The following is a 26,301-nucleotide window of genomic DNA, read 5'->3' on the forward strand; positions in this document are numbered from 1 at the left end:
GATCGCGTGTGCGGACTGATACAGACGGAACGATTACGAGCACTTTTGAGACCCGCCCCTCACCTCCCACGCAAGTTCCTCGACACACGCCACCCCCGAAAGATATTCGGACGCACACTGGTGAATACAGGATGTTCCACAGTCGTCAATCTTAATCTTGATGATAGTTTTGTTGACAATCCTAGATCTTTTTGGAATTAAATATGAGAATATCAATAACTTTCGGATATATTATATAACAAAAAGCACACAATGACAGATGACAGGTATTCTCGAAAAGCTGCCCTTAAAAGCAGTTGACTCGTTTGCACGCACCCACGTTTAATACACCTATACAAATGCTAATTTCTTGTGCAAGCAATGTGTGTGGATCGCAACACGTTTGAATTCTCTGCCCTCTCACCACATTGCCGATGAGACATATTCAGTGTGGTTCCTTAATTTGAATAGTCATTTCCTATCTCTATATGTTAGAACGGGAATTAATTCTGAGACTCGAGGAAAGAATGGACGTGTTCCACGTCCCACAGGGAACATTTCTCTCCTTAAGCTATCGAGTCGAATGAGAGAATCGGCTATTCTTTTTCCGTAATGCTGATTTTAATGAGATTATAAAATACTAGTAAAAAGTTAATGCATCTTAGCATAGATTTATATTTTATATATGTAATTATTAACACGTGTTTCTTAGTTAAACCTAATTGTTATACTTTATCCAATACAAAAGGGTAATGTAATATAAAATAGAGATGTAATATAAAATAACAACGAAAATACAACAAAATTTGAAAAAGAATTTCAGAAAAATGTATAAGTGAAATTTCTTTCGGTATTCTGCTATTCGTGCATCTTGGGAATTATACCACGTGTTTTATCACCGAATAAATCCTGTTCTATCGCGAAACGCCTACCAATGTTGCATGTGCACTCAGGTGGAGCGTGTGTAGGCACGGTTCCGTCCACATCCAAGGTGCGATCAACCATAGGGGACTTCTTCGCGTGTTAAGCACCGTAGAGTAGCGTTTGCATATTCAAAGGCGGATAACGCCGCCAAGACACATACGTCTCGCAGACGTCTCTCTTCTCTCTGTCTTTTCGTGTGATTAAATTCTTGCTACCAAATGTCAAGTTGGAATACGGTTATTGGAATACATTGGACTATGTGTTATTCGAGAGACAAAGAAAGGGGATACTCTATACTTTATGCTAATTAAAAAAGGATAAACTGTAATCCGTAGAGTCATAAATTAACGATACACAGGTAAGCAAATTGAAAATAATAATATATAAATGTAATAAGAAGAAGCAACTTGTTGTTTTGCTTTAAGAAGTAAATTTTGGTTTACATTATATTTAATAAAATAAAATAAATACTAGACTTATTTTTTTATAATATCGACTCTACTTATGTTCGTTGCGATTTATGAACTTGAGTTAAAAATGCGAGCACTATACGTAGTTGCGTAAAGCCGAAGTTTTGTCGAGAACGTCGCTGGAATTTCGCGTTTGATCGTTTTCGCGATAGATGGATTCGATTTGCGCTTATGCGAACTGTAAATCAAGTTTCAGACCTTGGGGAATCGGCTGGACGAAATAAGCTGCTTTGATGAATGTCCATTAATAATCGAACGCTATCGGCTAAGTATAACGTCGTGTTCGACGCGTAGCATCTAGCCGTAACAATGGCCATTTCAGGTGACAGGTTTCCTGTAATTGTGGAACGGAGCCTAATGGACTTTGGCTGCCATTTCTCGCTGTCCTTTTGATTCAGCCAATCGATTCAACGGGATTTTCTAGTATATCGGACGGGCAAAGGGGGATAATTTGCATTTCAATGAAGTCGTTAAGACCCATTCACGCGGATTATTACCCAAAAAAGGCGTTTATTGTTACCTCACGTCGTGTAATAAATAGGCGTTATAGTGATTATTTTTTCTCATAAATTTTGTCAATTTCTTATCCACCATTTACTCTTAAACAGAGTAATTATTACATACGTCATGTTATAATAAGAACTACAGTATATTATACAATAATATCTGTAGTTCTCTACTGTAGTATAAACTACAGTATATTATTGTATAATATAAACTTAGTTATAGAATAATGTAACGGGGTGGCAATCAGCTGCTTTCGCAGGCTACCCCGCGCTTTTTGGATAAAGTTTCGGAGATAGTTTCGAGGGGTTGTAAAAATAGCGACGTTGACGGTGGAATTTTTCGAGGTGGCAATGAAAATAAAAGGGGACTTCGTCTAGGTGAAGTAGGTAGCGCGATATTTCTGCCGCCTGTCTACTATAATGACCTGTAACCCCGCTTTATTGGTATGGTGGCGGCACGTTAATCCTGGGGATTCTCCACGGATGCCCGAAATTGTTTATTTTGCGGCCGCGTCCATCCCGGCATACAAAACGATACTGCACGGGTCGTTTATTAAATCATTTCCTCCGACGTGTCCATAGGATTGTCCGCCTCTCGCCACACAAGTTCACTCCTATTCAGGAAAACCGAGATCCACTTGACTTTCGGGGACTAGAATCATGCATATTGCCATGCACGTTATCCTGGAATGACTGTAATTTTACTCCATCATATGTTATTAAAGCAAGAAACTTAAAATAAATATGGTTTCGAGTTAAAGTGAATAAACATTGAAAGATAATCGTGATAAATTTAGTTTAAAAAATATAGTTGAGTAGTATAATAATATATTATTTTTATATAATCGTATTATTCACTTTTTTGAAAATTAACGCTTTTTTCGATATGTATGTGATTTGATTTAATATATATTTCTTTCATAATATGCAATAACAGTATGACATATGTTTCACAATTTTTCTCTTGGATATTCTTATATCGAGATTCAATGCGGATGTATCTTCTCAAACTTTCCAGATATCAAAGTTATATTATGAAACTTCGCGCGTTAATATTGCCTGATGAGACACATGCGCTTTAAACTGCTGGCTTTAAACGTCTACGAGAATACGTCTCTCTCATCGTAGCGAAAGAAAAGCCGATCATATTCATGGAAGGCCTTCTCTTCCTAAAAGAGTTTTCGCTTAGAAAAAGGAGCGTTACGGCGCTCATATTCTTAAGTGCTGGGCCGTCGATACGAGTCACGAGACGGGAGCGCTTAAGACTTTCGACACCAAGCAGCGAAAGTGGCGGATGAGCTCGGCTTATACCGCTTATAGGATTTTCTATATCATGGCACTTCGTTGTCTTCGATATTTATCGCCAATTCGTTTGTATGATTTTGATATCAACTATAGATTCATGAAATTTATATTATTGAATTCTTTCTCTTTGCTACGCAAATATTTAATATTATTAATAAAATTCTCTATCATAAAAAATGTTGTCAATAAGTGTCATTTTGATTAACATAATTAAAAAACTTCAATTTTTTGAAAAAAGGATAAGAAATTCTATATTTCAACACTTTTACATGTATATAAAATTTTTGAGATATATAGATTAAAACAATTCTAAAATAAATTCTTTAATGCAGAAGAGAAAATTTAAAGAATTTTTCTTTTGTTTATCTCGAAATAAATATCACATCGTTTCTATATATTGATGTGATTATATTCAATATATTAGTTTTTGAGCTTTTATTCGATAAGTACTTTCAAAAATTAATTTTTCCTCATACATTAAAACACAGTAAACTACAATACTTGCTGTTGCGCTTCACTCGAGTCCCATTGTGTACCCTCAAGAGACACTCTTAACGTTCGCGCACTTCATCTTCTTTACTGTCCTACCACTCTTATCAAGTTTCTCCTAGTGTCGCTATAAAGATGCCACAATAAATGCCATAGCAATCAAGTAAGCACAGCTATAAAAACGTGGTATCATCAACTTAATTTTAATGGGAGATACAGATATATTTAAAGTCGATGTGCTTTAACATCCACAAATAGTCCTTTAGCTACAATTATAAAATTACGTGCTCATTCCTCGCAATTAGAATGCTTTTCAAAATATTCATTAAATATACATATATTATCGCTACATATATAAGTATGATAAATATAAGAATAATTATAGAATAGTATTATCAATTATAAGTATAAATATAATAATAAAAAAATAAGTATATTGTACAAATAAATTATTCGAATAAAAATAGTTGTGAATATTCAAACTATTAAAGATACTAAATTATTTAAACAATGATCAGTTTTACATTTAATACCACACTATACGGGAAGAAGCTTAATTCGCTTAATGTTAGCATCGGTCAAAGCTGTAATCGAAATTAGAATTAACAGGATAAACAGTGTTAATTCACCTCGTGAAGTTCGGCAGCGCGCTATCAGTTAATAATCCCTAGCTAATGGCTGATACATGCTGATTTTGCGAAGTTGGAGCTAAGCAATTACGGCGTGTCGAAGTTAGACAGCAAATCGGCGCGGTGGCTTAAAGCCACTTAAATCCGGTGCATAATACACGAGAGAAAGAGAGAGAGAGAGAGAGAGAGAGAGAGAGAGAGAGAGAGAAAGGGAGAGACGTATGCGAGAATCTGTCCGAATCGATCGATGTATAATGTGCAATGTATGCGGGCGATACGTTTCTACTGTTAACGCATGCACGCACGCACGTACGTACACACGGATCGTTACGTCTGGAAACCCTGTATTTGCACATCAAATTACAATTCCCGAAAACAGAGACCGTGAACACGATACGCGCAGCCATACAACGCATCCCTGCTTCTCGATCTCGAAGGCTCTTACGCCCTTTTGTATTCCGAATCGAGCCCTCGCATTAGTCCCAATCGTGCTAATTGTCAGCACACACTCGCAGGGTTGTTAAATAATGTTTGGTTTTGCTCCTGTTGCCAACAATATTCTATTGTCAGTATCTCCGAACTACTGCCAAGTACGTTTCCGCAGAAAGGTAAGGCCTTTCTTTATCTCATGAAAATAAATACATAAATACGTGAAGTAGAGTAGTTTCATATAAAGAGCTCAAGGAAATGTACATAAGCCTTTTAACACGCCTTTTGCACCGTTGCTCTTCCATAAAACGAAGAAACTGTGTCATCATTCGCCCGAGCACTCGCATATGAAAAGATACACGGGATATCCTGACGTTTAATACCGATGATCTACTAAAGCCGTCGAGTCGATGCGATAGCACACGTGTATCAACAAGCTACGAGGTGGGAAGAAAGAAAGCGAGTACCATTGTCGGGACACTTGGCGAGAAGAGGTCCTGGCGTGATGCACGCGACTGGCGTATACTATTGGGGCACGGGCGCTATAGATCTCGAAGCGGAGACACCTGCATGCATGCGACGCCAATAAATAACGAAAGCCGCCTGTTATCCCGCTTTTCTCCCTCGCGTTTCCCTCATTTTCCCGCTTTTATCTCGATGGTCGACCTCTCTGCCCCGAACTCCGAAAATAGTCTAAACTATATTTAGGGCACTTCGACACGGCTCCACGGAAAACCCGATGGCGGTCGGACGTCCGCACCTTTTAGGAGACGAACTTACGACCTCGTTAGCATCGACGCGTTAATACCCAGGGTGGTGCGTTAACGCATTCGTTACGTATGTGACGAGAAATGAAGCCGTAAACATATTCGTGACTCGTTGTTACATCAATGGGCGATGGCCTTCCTCCATTTAGTCGCCGACGTGATTTTATATTAGGGAGCAGGGCGAAGAGACTGTTGTAATCTACGATCTGCAAATATGAATCTTTCAGAACTTTAGTCATTTTTAGCTCTATGCGTAAAATTTTAATGATATTAATATTATTTGTATTATAAATATTGAAAGTAAAATGAATATCGCAAATTAATCAATTTTCTAAACTTTTTTAAAATTTGTAATAAGACACTTTGTGCAATGCAGAGAGAATAATAGTTTGTCTATTTATCAGTCTATTATCTAGTGGAATTTATGCTGCGGAAAACAATAATGTCGAGTTTATTGGCTGAGTTGGATGATAGACGATCTATAAATTTTGCATTGATATTCCAATAATTTGACGCGGGACATTCTTTCACTTAATTACATTCCTAACAAATAACCGATAGTCTGACAAATAAAATACTGCAAAAATATACAAGTTATTTCGTAGCTATTTCGATGCTTTTGTAAAAAGTAAAAGTTTTATCTTTCTTTATAATTGAAATCGATTATTTGACATAACAATACCGAAAAGATACACATTATGTTCCATTATAATGTAAATATTTTTCAATAATCTGGAGAGAGAAACAACATTAATATAGAAGTATATTTTACATGAATATTATATTTAATAAATTACTTCAATTTATACAATTAAACGGTAAACTTAATGATTAACTTTAATATAAAATCATTCATAAAATTATCATCAAAGTTTATTTTATTCGTATTAAGTTTGCTCATTAATTTTCCATTAATTGGCCATATCCTATTTATTGAAACATAATATACTGTACTGGGAATCCGGGTCGAAGGATGTTATTAATTTTACATCCGCGTAACTCCAGTAATCAGCCTTATCATCCATGGCGAATAATAGCGCTCTGCGATATCGCGATGTTGACTTAGTTAAGTAATTCGCTTGCTGTACATGATACACCAATAAATTTTATAGTGCACAGCAATGCGTGGTAATGGTGCGGTGCGCGACAATGCGCTCGACTGCATTTTGCAAGAGAACCGACTTCTCCAAGAAGCAAATTTCCGCTTGCGGCGATGTAATAAAATCATTGCGGAAATAAACAAAAACTTCTAGACGCGTTCTACTGGCAGACGCGAGCCCAAGAGAGGCCGCAGAATTTCTTTTCCCTATTCTCACACGCCGTAATTTTGTCCGCGCGGTGAGCTCGTTACTTATTAAAGGGAAATTTTTGCCTTTTCATTTCGCCCGCGCGTAATCTCGCCCATCTCACCGCCCTTTGCGAGTACCTATTTCTCGCGATATTCATTTTCAGCCGACCAGATAAAATCGTACTGCGCGATACATATTTCAGTTAGATTAAAAAAGTATTCCCGATGAAAGTTTCGAAATCTGATTTATCTATGACAGCCACTTATGAATATTTTTCAGTATCGCGAAATGAAAGAGAGCACCGATAGGATAAATCAACGTAATTTATAGATCAACTGGAAACAATAAATATTAACTTGTTGATTCAATTTTGCAATCACCGCAGGAATAATCCTTCTTTCAAATGCCTTTATCGGCATTTCAATGAATGTTTTAATTGCGTAAGTTGCAGAAGCTTGAAGGGAATACTTTCAATTAAGCACATTTAACTCACCAGCGGCACGGATATACTTTAAATCACACCATTTTCTAATAGCCATAAAGACAATTATGTCAGCTTTAGGAAATTAGCTTGCGATTAAACTTGCATACCAGCCAGCCGGTTCTCGCTCTTCGTTAAATACGCAACCAACGCGGCGGCCGTCGTAATTTCCGCGCGGCCGGTAGCGGAACTAATTCGCAGCGTTCCTTTCCCGTGCCAGGACGAATAAATTAGACGAATAAATTGTGAACAACGGTGATTGTTCTCGCGAAACGTGCCGATTTGAATCAGCTCGATCGGATCGGCGACACATCGCATTCGAGAATTCGCGCGCGATGTATAGGTGATACCGACAATCATCGATTTTTCCCTGCCCTCAACAACGGGGCGTTCAACGACCGCGATATAATTGCTTTTAACTGGACTTTTATGTTCCGTTCTGGGCCTCGCCGACGAGCTAAGTTTACCCAGAGACCGACCGCACACCGGTGCGTTCTTTTACCGGCAATAAGGTGCCGAGGGCTTAATCAAAGTCTCGGCAAACATGGCCCGGTTTTCATATCGTAATTCCACGTTCCACGACTAGCACGCAACTGTTTCCTTAATTTCGCCTCCTTTCGATGAACTCGATAAACGATTCGGTTAATTAATGGCTTTACAGTCTGCTAGAATCACAAAATAACGTCTATAATAAAATCGAAACAAATGCATAAAGTAGCCAGCGATAGGAAATACAATCGATGTCCTGCAGCTACGGAGGAACGATATTTCTTACTCTTGAAATGCGCGAAGAGAACAGATAAATAACACTTTTGTAAAAATATTTTTTCTTCATTTCCGATAAGTCGTCTAATTAATTTTATTTTTGCATAATTAATTTTATTGAATATATCTCTTATATGAACATGGAATATATCTCTTTTAAAAAGAAAATTGCTCCAACTGCTATATCAAAATCAATTTATTTTAATTGGATTTAAAGCACTATAGATAATTGCGATTATAATTTCCTCTTGTCGCTTCTCACGCCAACTATTTCGCTCTCTCAGGCAGAGCTCTTTGAAGTTTTTGCCTCACGTACGACAGATGTGTATCAATAAAACGTTACGTTTCTCCATTTCATGTTTGTGGAATCGAAACGAACGCACATAAAAGCCACCGGTGGGTAATGCAATCGATGCCTTGCAGCTGCATAGAAGCGGTATTTCCTGTGATATTTTGTTAGTACATACGCTACTTTATGTCTACTTTATGCACTTCAATAATACGGTTTCAGTTAAAATCAGACAATATGGGATAAACAGCATACTGCTGGCCGAAAATATTGCCAAGGAAATTTACCGAGTTGTAACATAAAGCAGAAAAGTATAAATATTGCCGAAAGACAGGCATCCGCGTAGAAATACGACACCGAGTGTTGACTTTTAAAATTCGGGAAGGATCACCGAGACGTGTGTGTGGTAGTGTCACACGATGTTTTTTGCGCTCAGCTTTTCTGTAAACCGAAGTTGCGGCTAGCACGTGCGCGCCGTCAGTTATGGCGTGACGGTCGACGGTCGTGTTGCGTTGTGTCAAAGTTAAATTACGCTCTACGTTTTCCCGCATCTTGTCTCATCCAAGACGCTTGTCAGCTAGCCCGAATTTTAGGAATTAATTATACTCATATATGCATATGTTGCTCCGTTTTCAAAGTAAAAATACAACGTTATTTCAAAATAAAAATATTAATCTGAAGTAGGTCACATTAATTGTCTTTATTCCAGTGGACGAATCTCACATATTCACTCTTTTAAAAGTGAAATTGCGACGTTTCACGATTTTTGTACATTGTAAACCGCTAAAGATGAATTATCAAGCGATCGAGAACTTCGAGCAATTTATAATCTTGTTAATATTTCAGTAAACTTAATAATAACACCGTGAAAAAGAATTTGAACAGTTCGAAGCGCGATTACCTGGTCACGTGACACTTTCAAATGCAACTTGGCGCGCCTTCAACTTGTAGCCTTACGCCGCGTGCTTCTCGCATCGTTTCTCGAAATTGTTCATCGAGCGACACAAACCCGATCAATTCAAGCTCTTACTATCAATCTTCAATCTTCTCGATGTCAAAGTAAAACGTCGCGCCGCTAAATCTTTTTCTGCATAGGGAATATTTTCTGTCGCGTAGGAGCGTGAAGTTAGCCGAGTGACCGTGACGTCACTACTTTTCTTAACCGTCGATCAGTTCGCGTCGAGAGTCCCCTGCATCGCTGTCGAGTTCGCGATCGCTCCGCGTTCTCGCGTCCTTCTCACCCTCCCCGAGCGAGTATTTTGCACACGGATTCGCGTCCGGAGTGCCGGATTTACTGACGGGCGATCATTTCGTGCCGTTAATTCGGCCGGGAGCGTATTTCCGCGCGCGCGATCGGAATTGCCGCTCGTGTCCCATCGCAATGCTCCATTGTCGTGCTTTGGCTTCCGATATTGTGCTTTTCGTACACTTTTTGCGCCGTTCGCTCGTCGGATGAGCGTTGCGAGGCCGTTCGACATCGCGAGCATCGCGCTGCATTATCGGAGCATCGCGGGATCATCGCGCTGCCCTCGTCGTGGCACGTCGTGACGCCGGTTGAGATATTGAGATATTCGCGCGTCGACCTCCGCCATGACACCTTTCCAAGTTTTCGCCGATCGAAAGCGCGCCGCGCATTTTTGCACATTTCACGCGATTCACGGGAGTGCCGAGTGAATTCGGACGGTTCGATTAATTTATTCGTTCGACCGTTGCAAGCGCGATTTAGATTCGGTGTCGATCGTGTTTCGAGGCTGTCATCGGCTGAAGCTCGTAGTTCAAAAAATGCTGTCATCTAAAAAAGTAGCGTCTTCTATCATCGATAAGGATGATCGAGCGTCGGAGCGTCGGAGTGCCAAATAAATACGTGGCTGAATATTGTGTTTCGCGTAATATATATAATAATTTAATATATTATATCGTGCATAATATTTTCGAAGCGGATATCGGGAGTGCGGGGGGCGGGAGTGCCGTATGAAATCGAGCGATCGTTGTATTGAAGTGATTAGTGTGTGATCAATTGTGAGTGATGGAAGTGTAAAATGTAGCTGCCGGATGTAATAGAGAAGCGTGCTGCGGCATACACAGCGTCAGGTGCATCTACTGTGGTATGTGAATTTATTTATTATTAAAATCGCTTGGAAAATAACAATCGATCAATATTTCTAGAAAAATTATGTAGAAATATTATACATGTATGTCCGCAGGAGTATGTATGAGAGGGAAAAAGAGAAATATATAATAAGGTTATAAAATAATAAAATAATATGATATGAGATATGAGGAAATAAATATGAGGAAACTATTTAAAGAGTATCGAAATAAAAATAACTATTTTGTTAACAATAGGGTGAAAGGAAAAATTAATTTCAGGAATGTCAGAGCGAAAAATCAATGAATTTTGCAAAAGTAAATTTATGAATAAAAAGCAATCTCTCAATATAGATTAAAATCCAGCATTAATTTTTGAATAATCTATTAAATTCTATGCATGTTTAAAATTCAGTTAATTTGTCTCTTCGTTCTTCTTCCTCGAATTTGTACAGTACAGTCGTGAATGGTTATGCTGTTTATTTGAGGCACACGAATGGAAATACGTTCTCTAAACTTGGCATGAATGGCTGACAACGGTTATGGCATCGGTGCACTTTTCCTGCTAATTAAATCATGAGAGACTGCGCCTCTTCATATCAAATACATTTTCCTCTCTTGAACTCCCTAAATTAATTCGCTGCTGTGCGATTTACACGTAACTCAGGATCGGACAATATTTCAACTGCATGCCAGCGTAGGAAATATTTGAAATAAAGAATGTTCTTTATATGTATATCTTGTATTTCGATCAAAAGTTTCAAAAGTATTTACATTTTATATTATAAAACAGTTTGGTTTGCAGTTTGCATTTCATGATATATTTTTATATAAACTATGAAATAAGAAGATAAAATATAAAAAATATAAAATATAAAAATATAAAAAAGGATGTTTTATGATGGGCTTTATAATTTGCAATTTATTGAAAATATTTCTAATGCTCACATGAAGCATATTATTATGATATTTTTTAACATTATGTTTCTGTCATCGTTTCATTCATGACATGTCGACGTGTTTGTTCGAGACACCGTGTAGGCGTCGAGAAACAAAACATCGTTCTCAGAATAGCAGATGGAGACAATCGATGTCGTTTGAATTTTCCGGCACTCGTTAGTTTGAATGCCGCAGCATTAAGCTCTATATATTGTACATATAATCCTCCTCTATCCGCGGAATGACAAATTATATCATAAATTCGAGGAGGGACCGCGAAAGGGTAAATTAACTGAATTCAGAATTACTCCTGCGGTGTGTACGTGTCCGTGTACATACGCGCCATCGTTTCATTTTGCTTGAATGGCGATCGCGATTGAATCTTAAATCTGAATCACAGAACAGATACTTCATTTGAAAGTTAATTATGCATTCTGCGTACATAATAAACATGAATACATGAAAACTACGAACCATTTTTACAAATATTGCAAGCTGCTAAGCGCGAGAAAGAAATTTCGTCATTGAGGGGATTATTATAAGCAGCTTTTTTTCCCTCGTCAAATTAATCACTTAATTAGTACAAGCTGAAAAAGGATCAAAGGGGATTTTCACAGAGAACTCGTGATATTCTCTTTTTATTAAAGAGCTAGTTGCCAGGCAAAGCTCGCTCACAATTAGCACGATCGCGACACCGAGCAGCATTAATTTGCGGGAGAGAGCCACTGCAACTTTGCGTTCTCGGGTATCTTTTAACGAGAGCGAGGGACAGTCGGTTCGGGGAATTTAGTTTCCGGACGCGTCCTCCTCGTGGCTATATCGAGGTGGATGGATACGTCGTCGGGTGATGTTGACAGACCGACGGGGTAGCGTATGCGCGCGACAGTTTTCTGTTTGTCCCGGTATATACGCGCACGATAATGTTGCGGATGCGCCGCGAAAATGATACGGTAAACAATGAATGAACGACCATGCTAATTTCGCCGGCGTCACGCTGGTGTCAACGTACCGTGATCGAACGAACGAACTTAATCAATCCCTTCCAGCGCTCGCGGTAATCACGGGGATGGTCATGCTGCAAGCGATAATCATCATCAAAAAGTTTTGCTCTTTTTTCGAAGCTCTATTTCGAGGCTTCCATCATTACGAAATATGGTTTTACGAATGTTGCAGGCCATTTACCACTCCTCAAAATTTTATGCTTGCTTTGTGATGTATTCATAAATATTTATGATATTTTGTACATCTTTTTGTGCTGGACCGCATTTTACCCTTTCAATTCGAATCGCAAATAGTGGCTTATCGATAGAAACGACGTTTCCGTGTTTCGATAATTGATATTTAGGACGATTGGATGATAATGCAATGGTCAGCTTTTACTTATCAGCGAAATCTGCAATGTTTTACAATAATGGCGCGATATCGCGATGTAATAACGCAACGCGACGTATTTATTATAATATCAATTTCTGGGTATTGTGGATCAGTTATTAATTAAGACAGCTGAATGTAATATTCAAGAAAAATCAGAAAAAAGAGAAAAAAATAAAACCATCGGACAATAAATCTTCGTGTTTCTGGATTCCATATATGAATAAATAATTCTAAGCTACTGCCAGTTTTATAGTCTGCCGTGCCATATTGTTCAGGTTTCAACACCCAGAAATCAAATATTCCGCGCGAAGCGCGTTTCAAAAATCACGACCGGTGCTTCATATTTATTTTATCTCCATGTCTCTTATATTTTACCGGAAACACGCGTGCGCGACGAGGATATGCGGTCGTTTTGGCGAATGTGCATCCCGCGGCACTCGAAGGTGCGAACGCTTTTGTTCGTTTCATGATTCATGTCCGTTTCGTCCACGGGGACGAGCATCCCCTTGTTTACAAATGAGATTAATTCTCGGCGACTCCTCTTGTCCTCTTCTCTCACCCGCGCCGCGCGGATTTATATCTCTTCGCCGGCAGTGGTGCGAGTCGATCTTCGATCGGACGTGCAATGCCGCACTCGTCCCCGATATCGCCTGCGTAAATATTAGAAAGATGCGAATTGTTTGAACTATATATGTGTATATAGCTGCATCACCGGCTATACGCGCGGCTTATCGTGGATTCTTCCAGCACGCTAAATCCTCCCATGAAAGAAGCGAGATTTAATGCTTCCGAAGATATCTCTTTCTATTCTGAGCGTTTGCTGTGTTGCTATCAACGACTTTTCCAACATAGTATATCCTTCTCTTTGAGGGGAAGAAAGAGATTTAATAGCTTCTTGCGATTGTTATCGAGCTTGCATTGTGATATGCAAATTATTCTCGCCAGTAGAGAGAGATAAGTTTAAAGTCGACTGAAATAGGCTTGATTTCCAATTCAGTTGAATTGATTTTTTTCTTTAAATAATTCCTTGTGATATTATTATACATGATTACACATGATTGTATTTAATTATTGCACAATTAATTCTCCACCACTAATAACGTTAGTAATTAGCGGTCTTTGATTTTCATATTATTTTAGTTTAATCTTGGATGACTCCCGTAATTAATTAATTAACTTTATTTGGTGCTCAAATAAGCATTATTGCTATTATTCAGCTATTATCTCTTTTGCTAGAATATTAGATGTTCATGTGGCCAACGGTACCCCGGATTGCACGTAGTTTTGTCCAGCGCGCATCAGGTCACCGAAGTGTTATCCTGTCTTTTTTAATCACCCTGCATGTGTAGGCCGAGATACACGACTTGCGTCGTGTCATGTAGCGCGAAAATGGATGATTTCCGTTGGGAAAACCATGCAATAAGGGTGACATAGTCGCACCACGGTCTACTGCTGAAGAAGCCTAACGAACAAATTAATGGTCTATCGTGAAGCGCACGACAGCCGTGAACATTCGAGGCTTAAGCGGATTTAGCGCGGAACATATTCTCGAAGATAGAGCCTGCTCTGCCGCTCTATCTTCAAACGAGAGATCGAAATAAAACGAAGTCTGAATTTTGCTGAAGCTTGCTTTAAATAATACATACAAATAGTGCATATATAAGATTAATCCTCTTTATGATATTCATAATAATTTTAATACGCATAATCAGACAGTTTATAATAGCTGAAAAGATTAGCGAAATATATCTTTGTTTGAGTATGGATTACGTCTGAACCGCTCTGTATGGAAGCGTCATGCCAGCTGGAACATTCGGTGAGAGAATTCTTGTTTGCCTCTTAGGTCTGGGAACTATTTGCATAGATGCCAACGCGTGAAAAATACAGCCGTGAATACATTTTCATGATTCCTTGTATAGCTTTTCTCGTCCTGCTGTTGCAGACTCGAATCATATCGGACTTTTAAATTAAGAGAAATTTCAATTGCAGTATTTATTGTTGTTGATTATCCTATTCATATTTAATGAGCTCAAACACTTTCTATTTATCGTAAATTATTACATTAATTGCCTGCGAACAAATTATTTTACAGTAATATCTGATTGTAACATTACTTTAATTGTAAATTTAACATTTGTCATAATTTGAATGCACAGAAGTAAATTAAGTCCATTTGCATTGTTCGTCAGTTGCTAATTTAAGTGCTGCCGGTAAATTATCGGATTATAGACAGTTATTTGTCAGAACTTGATCGCTTTCATGATGCACTCTCGCTGCATCCAAACTTATCGCTGCAACTGAACTTATCAACTTATTTGACTATTCTGTGGTGCAGACATTTAAAATGAAGACGTCTGGCTAAAGGTCAAGTATCACGACATAATAAAGGTTATCTCATTTTTACCTGACGGTCTAGTCGAAATATATTACCTCCGATATCTGCGTCCGTTAACAACGTTTACTCTCTTAACTTTTTACTGTCTTAACTGAAATTTCGGGTAGAAAAAATTCAGATGAACACTCCACGGTGTACGTGACTCGATTATTTCTCACGATGGAAAATTTTACGATGGGATATTTACTTCGCGGATACAACTTATCGGGATTCACGCCCGAATTTTATCTCCGAGAAAGATACATATCATCATATCGTAGTCATATCACGTGGTATATGAGAGTAAGAAATATCCCCCATGTATGCCTTGCAGATTTTAATCTATTATGTAAGACAACGTCGTAATATAATATAGTACAGTAATCGTATTCTGTACATACATTATAATATAGTGTATTTTATTTTCTGAATCTGCAGTTATAAAAAATGTCTTCGTATTAAAAAAAATTAATGTATTGCCATACATTCTCCATAAAAAAATGATAGAAATAAATCAGTTTTTCCTTCATTTGTTATAATAACGTATTGCGGAAAGCTAGCAAGGAAGTCATTTGTTAATGCTTCTGCACATATTTATAACATATATAATACGATGTGCAGGAATGATGCTAATATATAATTGTCCAGTTTTATGGGGAAATTTGACTTGATACACGCGAAACCGTCCTGATACTTTACACAGTTAATTAATAACAAATGTCAACGGTTGGCCGTCGTGGACATCGTTAGCATATACCATGTGTCACACGTGCGTTTTCGGTATGTGGGTTACGGGGTGTGGCAGAGAGTCACCCTCTTGTGGGACCGACAAGGTGGGATCGAGGGTGGATTTTTACCTACATACGTGTCTTTGACTTCTTTCGCGTTGGCGGCGATAGTCAGATTAAATTACAACGACGCGTTGTAACGAGCATTCGTGTCGAGGAGACCAGTCCCTCGATTACATTATCGCGCGGTCCCATTACATTGCGTTAATAATACCGTATTCATTACGAGCGGTGGCGCGCTGCAAACAATGCTCACTTGGAGTCACGTAATCGCCGTTATACCCGGATGTGTTTCCATAAAACCGATGCCGTTTTCCGCACAATGTTCCATTCAGTTCCGATAACAGCCGCGTAATAATGATTCCATAAAATATTTTCAATTTTCGCCGAGACGATTGCAAATATTACGCGATACCGTAAACCTCGCTTTTACGTGTCTGTAACGGACCGTCTGCGAGCGCTCACGGCACGTCGATGTTGGCAGGAAAGAGCGAAGCGGCTATACGATGATTAGTGTCGTTGAGAATATTGAATATTAACCCCTCGATGCACCTTAGAGATCGGGAAGGTCTATATAAAAGTTACGTTGCGTGTAACTCAGTTATCGTTGATACACCTCGAGAGATATCGACTTACGATAGTTCCATGTTGTTTTGACCTTACTGATGGCTTCACGTTGTTCTAACTTTATCAGATTATACCGTACGAATAATGCATGAGGTTCATACGTCACAATCAGGTCGCGATCAAGTAAAATAATTGAGATCTTCGAACGAATAAAATTGTTATAGCGTGCAAATGTCACGTGTTTCAATTCCGCTAACGTTAACATTGTTGGTGGCTATCACAGAGTTGTATCGATATATAATATACTGGCTGCTTTAAAGGCTTTTAAATAATTCTATTTTTAAGTAATTATAATTATTAAATAATTAATAACTACGAATTTACGCACGTATTAATTCACGTGGAACGTGAATTTACATAATTTGCAGAATTAAACATCAAGTAGTGCAACATCAAAGTCAGACGTTTACTCGGTAATTAAGATCTGCGCAAGACTGCGTGTAAATGACAGCAAATGTAGCAAATTAAGATAGCAGAATTGTACACGACGTAGTGCAGGAGGTAGCGATTGTGCGTGAATCCTCGTCGGTGATGCTGATGCTATTGTGTCGAACGCGCTGCATCTCGTCTTCGCTCATTACCCGCGAAGCTCTATTAAGTTAATGAACGCAATGTCTTTGTGGCGCACTATCGTGCGATGCATTAATATTCCTCGGATGTACCGCATGGTGGCGAGCTCCGGGATAGACGAAGCGTTTACGGAAAAGATAGGAATCGGCGTTCGCGATCGCGAAGGGTGTTTCAATTTCATAAGCATATCCGTTGTATGTCGCGCGTACACGAGAGATGAACGCTCGCGATTACGTTTAATGGACATACTATATATCGTATGGCGTGGGTGGCATACTTTTATGTTTCGTGAAATGTCATGGGAAGGCCAAGGTACCGCGATAGAATCCTCTTCGCAAAACTCGTCCGCTACCCGCGATCAATCTGCAGGTACTTGTCCGCGACTTGTACACGCTAACTGCGGTCGTCGTCATTTCGATTCGCGGTATTGCTCAAATTATAATAAGTGTACGATGCTTGACGAACGGTTGATGAAGAGAGATTAGGAGTACGCGGAAAGGCGAAAAACTAGTTGGGGTTAAGGTCAGGCGTTTCCAGGCTTCGAAACAATGCCCTTTATTTTCTGCTGTATCTCGCGTCTCGTGAAATGTGTATGTATACATGCATAGCAAATGCGGGATACATTGATCGATATCGTGCACATTGTGTGCGCGGCGGTCGGGGAATAATAGCGGTAAAATAATCATTTGATTTACCCTGCTCGGGATCGCAGATTCTTCCTTCGATATTTCACCCTGGCTCATTTTCTGGTTTATATTCACACTAATAATGCATCGTTAAACTCGTGAAATATTCTGTTTAAATATACAGAATGTTTTAAAGTTCGCAATTTGCAAGTATATTAATAGATGGTTCATAAAATTCAGAGAATTGTGAGAACGCACAAACGACTTTATAATGATATTTTATTTTCTTGCATGTAAAATGCTATTTGTGCGCTGTAGGTTCGTTTTTCTCAAACTCTCTTCTCCTTTTTCTCGCTTGATTTCGTTACATTTATGCGATCATTACGTCTTTGCCAACTTTTCTTGTTCAAAGCAGGAAAAAGCGCGACGTCGTCTGAATTACTTTGAAATAGTAACGGCAGGGATTTTATAAAGGCCATTTCTGAAAACTGTGTGCCACATTCGTGACATGAATAATTCTAGCCTACTTTTGCTCGAAAGTGTAATTTGCCATGCGTTTTCTCAACATTTGCTTCGTGATGGGATTATTAATTTGATTAAATGTCACCCGGCACGTACACACTGCTCATTGGCATTATCGCCTTTGCAGAACTGGGCGCAATTAAATTATCACGCAGTTTTTGCATTACCTAATGCAAAACGCGTTATTCTGCGTGTTTTGCAGAACGCAAAATACGAAAGCGGCTGCCGAATTATCGTATTCGTCAGTGACACGGGGATGTTCCGCTTGAATAGAGCACGTCAGAGTAAACTGAAATTTTCCGAAGATGGACGACGCAACGTAGAACATACCCGTATGTATACTCGAAATGCGTTTTTTTTTAAGACTCCGAATTCTTTCGGTGCTGCTGGCCATTAGTTCTCTTCCTGGGAGGGAACAGTTGTCAGGCAATGATTCATAGAGAACACTCGAGAACAGTTGAGACGAGAAAATAGCGTGCAATTTCGAGAGAATTTCCTTCTTGCGGAAGTGCTGTTTGCTTGTCTCGTTCAGTTCGAGCAGTTCAACGGAGGATAATCTATCGATCAAGCTTGATCGTGAAAATCAGCGATAATTGGAACGTGTAATATACAGTGTGATCGTAGAATTTGTGTCACGAGAGAAAATCGATAAATATAATTGCAACTGTTCTAGAATATCTTGAAGGGGACATCTTGAAATTTTATATGCTCTACGTCATCTACTGAAAGTTCATTTATCATTTTGTGTACGTTTCTCAAAGTAAACTTCGTAATTTCGTCAACTTCAAGAAAACTGTCCATGTAACTCAACTTGATCGGCGTGATACTTTGTTACCGTCGCCGACAGTTGAAAATTGACCCGCCTACGAGCGCATAATGCACACGCGTTCTTTGATTAGGTTGCAGTTAGGGTGAGGGCTGCTTTTAGTACCCGTCTTGATTAACGATTTCGGCGCAGCACGCGATGTTTGATTTTCCTATTTCAACGCGACCGCTCCGCCGCGGTTGCGGCGTGCATTAATTCTCGATTGTTGTCGACAAACTTGCAAAAGGATTTACAATTCAAAATTCTGACGTGGTAGAAACGACTACTGCTACTCCTCATACCACTGATTTCGTATTCGTAGTAAAACCGATGACTATTATTATCCAAAATAGTTTCCGCGAATGAATACAAGAAGACTATTTTTAATTTCGTTGTTAATCAATTTGTTTTATGTGAAGTATATAAATCTGCTAAAATTACGAGTTTTAATTAAGCAATGCTAGTAAATTTTTAAAGGACCATGTTTTAGAAAATTTATTTACTCAAGAGTACAATAACAACTTTATTTTTGTACCTGATACCTGGCAACCGTAATGCCACCGTGAAATGTATTGCCGACAAGGAGTCCGTAACTTTGCGGTAAGAAGACCCAGGCCAGACGTTTTGCACCGCTGCGTGCTCTGCCGCATCATTAATAATGCGTCTCGCCATTCGCATTACTATTCATGATATACGATAACTTGACGCGTGAGTGCGAAGCTCCGAACCTCGAAGAGAATGATCCAATTTTTTTCTTCATTGACTTGTTTCGATCCTATTAATATCTCGTGGAAGCTTGTCGCTATATTGATACTGCTGTTGAAAGCATTAAAAAGAGACTTATCATTATAGTTAATTTAATCCAAATTATCGATTGTATTAAATAAATAATAAATTAATCACTCAATAAGAAAACACATGTAAATTATATACTATGGATTATCATTATGATTTATAACGTCCAAGTCTAATTTTAGCTGACAGCCGCAAAAAACTGCAGATAAATTTTCCTAAATGACATTTCGCAACTCACGCTCTTATTACCTTCGGTTTATCCTTTTTATTCTACAATCGCCCACCACCGTGCGATAACATTCATTAATTACTTACATAAATGCCGACGTGCGCGCGTAGGTATCGCTCGGATTAACATGCATTCGCGATAGTTCATCGACGCAACGAAGCTTTGATTATCGATCCTCGACAGCTTTTGCGGGTGACGCGTTGTGCCGGTACTTACAGTTTGGCTCGCAAATAAAAGGGCATTATTGCGACGGGGCGATAAACGGCCGGCGGCGCGAGTAACACGCACGTTTCGAAAGGTACCATGTCGCGCGACGATTTGTATTTATCGACCTTTCACGCGGTGCTTTATCGTCGGTATCATGAACAGGCCCTTTCAGGATCCCGGCGACAGTGGACGCTATTGTATAGTGTACGACATGGCTGTGTAACGATCCAACGTCCCAGTTTCGGTGCAAATATCGTGTGTCACCGTTAAGAATTCGCGGAAACCGGCATCGCTGAAGAATGTCTCGCCGAATTACGCCATTTCCTATTTTCGGCGGAAGGACGCGCAAAATGCTAATACTTCCCCCGTCCTTTCGACGAGACGACGCGTTATCCCTCCTTGTGATAACTTATCGCAACTCAAACATTGCACTCATCTTTTTGCGTCGGGAATTTTAGACTTGTCTGGCCGTGTTTACTGTTCGCGATCCTGTTGCGTGCTGAGGTTCTCTATTTTTCACATTGTCTACGTCTACGTCTAGGGGAGAGTTTCGCTCATTTGTAGTACTTTGCGAAAAGACCGTCGTTACAAATCGCGACCCTCGGAGCGCCCCGGTTCGTGCACATTTACCGATAAAAAAATGCACTTTTCTCCTCTCTCACGAGGAATCCTCTGTTTCTCCTCTGACGAGGAGTCGTTAGCAGTCGCGCATTTAACTTCCTGTCATCTGGCGCTCTCCGATCGCGTGTGCTCGCGAGTACTAAATTACATCTTTGCATGGGTTCCTCAGTTGCTAATCTCATAATTAATTGTTCGGCGACACGACGGCGACGTTGCATTAATTCGAGAATTTTGTCGCAGCGTGATGAAAGCAGTCTGCTATTATCCCAGAACATCCGTTATTTTTGCCAGGAACGAAGATGACGATAGCGGCATTCAAGATAATTGAGAACGGGCTGAATCGCATTTCCGCGACCTCCGCGCGACTGCGGAAACGCAGACAAGGTCGCGCGTCGCCATTGAACAGCGTATTCAATGTCAATGAAGCCCTCGACGCAACTTTCTTCCAGTGAAATCGATGCCGAATTTCGCTGGACAGCTGGCGAATGCGATAGCGTGACGCGAGCAATAAACCGGCGCAGTCTTGCCATGCTGGAACTCTGCACACAGCGTCGCGGGGATGCGTGGGGGTGGAACCAACCCCGCAGCGCGTCCTCGGCATATCCACCCTCTGCGTTAATGCGTCCGGGCCACGGTAAGAACGGGAGCAAAAAGCCGCATTTGCGGATGAAAGAGGGAGAGCCGTCGATACCAAACATCGAAAGATACTCTTGCAATCTTGATACAGTGATAGTCTCGAGCAATATCCGAATTGAGCGATCCTACGCGAGCTCGGTATCTTGGTAAATTGAACTTGATTAAGGGGAAGATTGTCTGCTTTCGTTCTGCGTCGAGATTTTGTACGTTCGTATACGAGGCTTATAATGTCAAATATTTAAATGCAGATCCATGTCAGATATTTAAAATAACTCTTATTTTGTAATATTATTTCACAGACGGAGCTTTGAATTGCTATCGATTCTTTTTGTTCTCAATATAATGTAGACGACACAATTTTTAAAAACAAAAATTCATGACCCGAAACTGTCCGAGACGTACTTTTTTTAGAGATGTACATCGCGTGCTGAAGATAGCTGTAACAGTTACCTTCTGACATTTCGATAAAAAAAAATATATAATCTGCATTGGAATGTTCGAACGTTTACTTACCAGACATGCCTTTGCTTCGTAATGCTGCGATTCATTTATTTTAATGTTATTCTTACGAAATGATGCAAATAATACAATCGCGATAAACCGTACCGAGAACTGCCGTACGGAAATCCTGTCATGTGCGACGTATCGATCAGAATCGTTGACAGAAAAAAATACAGTCGTATGCGGAAGGCTGGTATCGATTCTCATAGTTCATCGGAGCCGTGCACGTGAGCAGTCCACGAACCGGTTGGCACGCGACATCGCGATCGTTGTTGCATGGTCAAGCGCGAATGTCAACCCTCGCGTGGCATTGTTACGAAATCGTTCGGCATAAGGCATGTCACTTTGTAAATCTCGCTCTTTGATGCCCTCGAGCTCAATTTTAAACTTTCGTACTTGTCCGTGAATAAATTAGAAAGTCACGGAAGAAATGAAGAATTCTTTTCCGCTTTGAGGTTCGTTAGACGTTTATATTTTTCATCCACTTAATAAGTAGAATTAATTTCTATTCAAAACAGGATCACTATTAATTTTACTTATTAAATATAGTTAATTTTACTTATTAAATATACAGTTTCTCAGTCTCTTTTCGTAAATCTTGACTGAAGTATAATGCCTTTAGGTCTTGAATAGTCGTGTTGGCTATGGACACCCTAATGCGGTTTATAGCGCCTGAAGGGCGAAATGACCCTGCTCGTGCACCTGGAGCTACGTTCCGCGAACACGTTATCGCAGCCCCTATCGATGCACCCTTGCCCGAGACCCTTTTTCGCGCTCCTGCAGCTCCGCTCGCAGTGTTAGGCGAAATCGATAGTCTCGTAGGCGTGCGTGAGAAGTCGAGCAAAGACTGACTGACGGGGGCTGCGTTCTGTAACTCGCGGTATTTACCGCCAGCACCCGTGTTGCCACTCGTGTTAACGAAACTCGCATTGTCTCGCGACGCGCGCTTCCCGGGAATTACGCGTATCCCGTAAAGCGCAGGGCGTAAGAATCGAATTAGAACGAGTTGCAGAGAGAGATACGTTCTCAGTGCCCGCGAAAATGCAATTTAACGGCGACCTGTTAAGCTTACAACTAAACATGAACACGTCCTTTGCACGTCGCTGGAAACGTTAGGCAACGTTGTAATCTTTGTAGCTTGAATACGCGCGTTGCAGTTATAATTATTGCACTATGATATATGCGCAATTATGACATCATTATGTACATTACAGCGTTATATCCACAATTTGGACAATTTAACCGTAATATTTTAATCATATATAACGTGATTATCAGAAAATTGAAATTATAACGCACAATATACGTATTATGCATGTGTGTGTAATATTACAATTATGGGATGAAATCAAAAAATGATTTTGCATAGATATAGTAAAGTTGATCCTTTCGTTAGCGGCATTTACCAACGGCACGAGCCGGGGATAATTGGATGGGCATCGATGCATTAGGAAAACGCGGCGCATCTGCCACACGGCAGAATTACGTTCCTAGTGCAAAGGTTAATCCCATCGCCACCCTCTCTCTCAATTCCCGCTCTCCGCCAATTAGGGATCGGTGTAATATGGGGTGACTTTAGGTCAACTTGGGTAGAATGTCATCTAGAGCATCTTATCGTACGATATAATTGTCATTAATTCTTGAGCTATGAAATTTCTGATTTTACATGTATTATAGTATTATCTTAGAAGGCAGCGATACAAGCAAATGGAACGATTTTTCGAAGAAGTTCTGTGCTTCTATCAAAGTAAATTGGATTTATTATGAAGTTGGATTTATTTATTACGTAATTAGATTTACCGACGGGATATCGATTCCCTTGGTATCCGTGCAGAATTCATCGCGAAGACTATTGATGTACATCAATGATTAATGTTTGATGGCTGTGTTACATCTGCCGAGATTCGATAACAGCGCGTTTGCTTATTACTTTTGACGTCGTTTGATTCAGCAGTCAACAAATATTGCGCGACAGAGTTTCGGCATGAGATTGCAAATGGAACGTTTAACATACGATTTAGCATACAATGGTGGCGCGAGTTCATTAATTAATCATGGATCTGGCGCGACTTAGGCGATTCGGTTACGATATCGTAAAAAATTGCGTACTCGTACTCTGACGTTTATTACGTTGTTTTAAAAATTGTTACATATCGTTCTACGTTACAATATCTAGCTAGGAAATATTTCAATGACGACTGGTCAGTAGGGAGGACATTTCTGTACATTTGAATATATTGGCTTCGATATTAAACCATAAATCGTAAACGTGTTTCATAAATTGCAGGATGAATATAAAGTACAATTGTGCCATCCTCGTTTATCCGACAAATTATACGCAAAATGAAAAATATGTTTAGAAATATGTTTAGACAAAAAATAATAATATGTAAGATTCTTCTGGTTATTTAAATGTAAAGATTTTTTTATTAAATATAATTAATGTACATATATTAAAAATAATCCGAAAATTTATTTGTTATATTATCGTATGAGATGAATTTCATGGATCCAGCTTTCGATCTATCATAATTACAGAGAATTTGCGTGGCAGAGAGAATATATATAAAATCTATTTTAATAATAATCTTATAAAGTTTTCTTGGATGACATACCTAAGACCACCGATATCCTCATCACTATCAGCAAGAACCGCAGCATACTCATGAACTGCAATCCTGCGGTCTGCATGATTGATGATGCACGTTTGTCGTTCAATCAATCGCAAAGATCACTCCAACATTGTAGTCACTGAGACTCGAAATTGCACCAACTTGGCGAAGAAGTTTTTCTCCCGCAAAAACGCACCGCCGTGTTTCTCACATGCGACTTTCTGTCAAATACAATAATATCTAAATTATAGTTGACGTAACGAAACGTAGCTCGCGTCGAATAATTGTCACGTTAAGAATCAAACCGCGACACGCAAAGGTTCGCCGAAAAATAGACCAACCGCGATTGATTTTTGGTGAAGGTTGAATGGAGCTCTTTCTGCGTTTTGACGCAGAGGTATACAGGGTGTCTCGTCGAATGTCAAAATTTTGATACATGTTAACGGTAATTGTTTTCAGCAAAGAGAATCATGCAAATATGCGTGCATTGAGTATTTGCAAATCAAGTGAATAAAGTAAAAAAATATATTCTTATCTTATTATGTGAAAATTTAATATAAATACATTCTATCAATCAGATTAAAAAATTAGCATATTATCATAGTGTTAATTCTGTCTAGTTTTAATATGAAGTAATGCAATTGTTTTAAATTAATATATTTAAAGTTTTGCCCTCTTTTAATCTAGAAATTTAGAACGTAGATTCATGCAAACATTTCTTAAGTTTTGCTCAAAGCAACAAAGGAACTATTACATCTCGGAGTAACAACATCTCTTTATGATACACCCCGTATACCAATATAAAAGCGGAGGCATGCTTCTTTGCTTTTCTAGAAAAAAAGTAATATCGGTGTCGGTAATAAAAACAATTTCAATCATCGAATCGACGCGATCGTACCTTCTCGCGAAATCCGCTAAACCTCCGATCGTGGCCGAATGACAACCGGAGCGACATGGAGCAACGGCAATCTCGGGTGACTGAGATGGTTATTTACGGCGGCAGATCGGTATCTCATTTTCCGGTAGCGCGTTCCGACGATTTTCTCTAGAGACGTAAATATGCAGAGAAAAGAAGCGCCATACCCAAACGTCGCGACGTTACGGCGTTGCGGCCGATACTAAACGACGTCGGGACGCCCGCCGTTATCAGACACAATTTTCCACGCGTGCGCACGCGCCCCCGTAACACTCGGGGGCGGCTGAAGCGGCGCGGGGTTAGGTGAGGGGCGACAGTGCCAAGGGAATCCCCTATGGCCGCACTGGGAATAGGCGCGACTCTTCTTTTGCACGTCCTTCGTCGTAGGACTATTCGTATCCCAGTTATCAAATGCTGCGACTTCATTGTACGATCTTATGAAGTGCCGATGACTGTTATTACGAGCACAGTTTATGTCGCTTTGATTTAAGGATAGTCTTTGACAAAAAGAATTAAATTTGATGCAAAAGCACTTAAAAAAATAAGTGTGATGAAAAATAAAATGGAATTAAGTAAAAACTAAATTAAATAATAATTAAAATAACAATTATAGAAGCAAATTTATATCAATCAGATAAAAATTTGTGTTTTAAAGGAGAAATGGCATATGCAACGAACAATTTATCGTGACAATTGACAGATCAAAAAATTATTAAAAATTTTAAATATTTATTATAATTATAGTTAAT

The 26,301-nt window shown here is 39.4% G+C and overlaps 1 protein-coding gene across 2 annotated transcripts in view; it reads right to left on the reverse strand.

Annotated features, from left to right (window-relative positions):
* The window catches only part of LOC105284132 (proto-oncogene tyrosine-protein kinase receptor Ret), a 52,217-nt gene extending 26,448 nt beyond the window's left edge, over nucleotides 1-25,769 (reverse strand). Inside the window, exons 1-2 of one of the 2 annotated variants that reach the window (XM_020033220.2) lie at nucleotides 25,535-25,769; nucleotides 24,640-24,857 (exon numbers count right to left, since the gene is read on the reverse strand). In XM_020033220.2, the coding sequence (XP_019888779.1) occupies nucleotides 24,640-24,715 (76 nt within the window). In that variant the 5' untranslated portion in view covers nucleotides 24,716-24,857; nucleotides 25,535-25,769. The remainder of the gene's footprint in view (nucleotides 1-24,639; nucleotides 24,858-25,534) is intronic. The other variant, XM_011347420.3, reaches the window with a different exon arrangement.
* Between the last annotated feature and the right edge of the window lie 532 nt (nucleotides 25,770-26,301).

Source organism: Ooceraea biroi, chromosome 6 (assembly GCF_003672135.1).
Source record: "Ooceraea biroi isolate clonal line C1 chromosome 6, Obir_v5.4, whole genome shotgun sequence".
In the NCBI taxonomy this organism is placed as follows: Eukaryota; Metazoa; Arthropoda; class Insecta; order Hymenoptera; family Formicidae; genus Ooceraea; species Ooceraea biroi.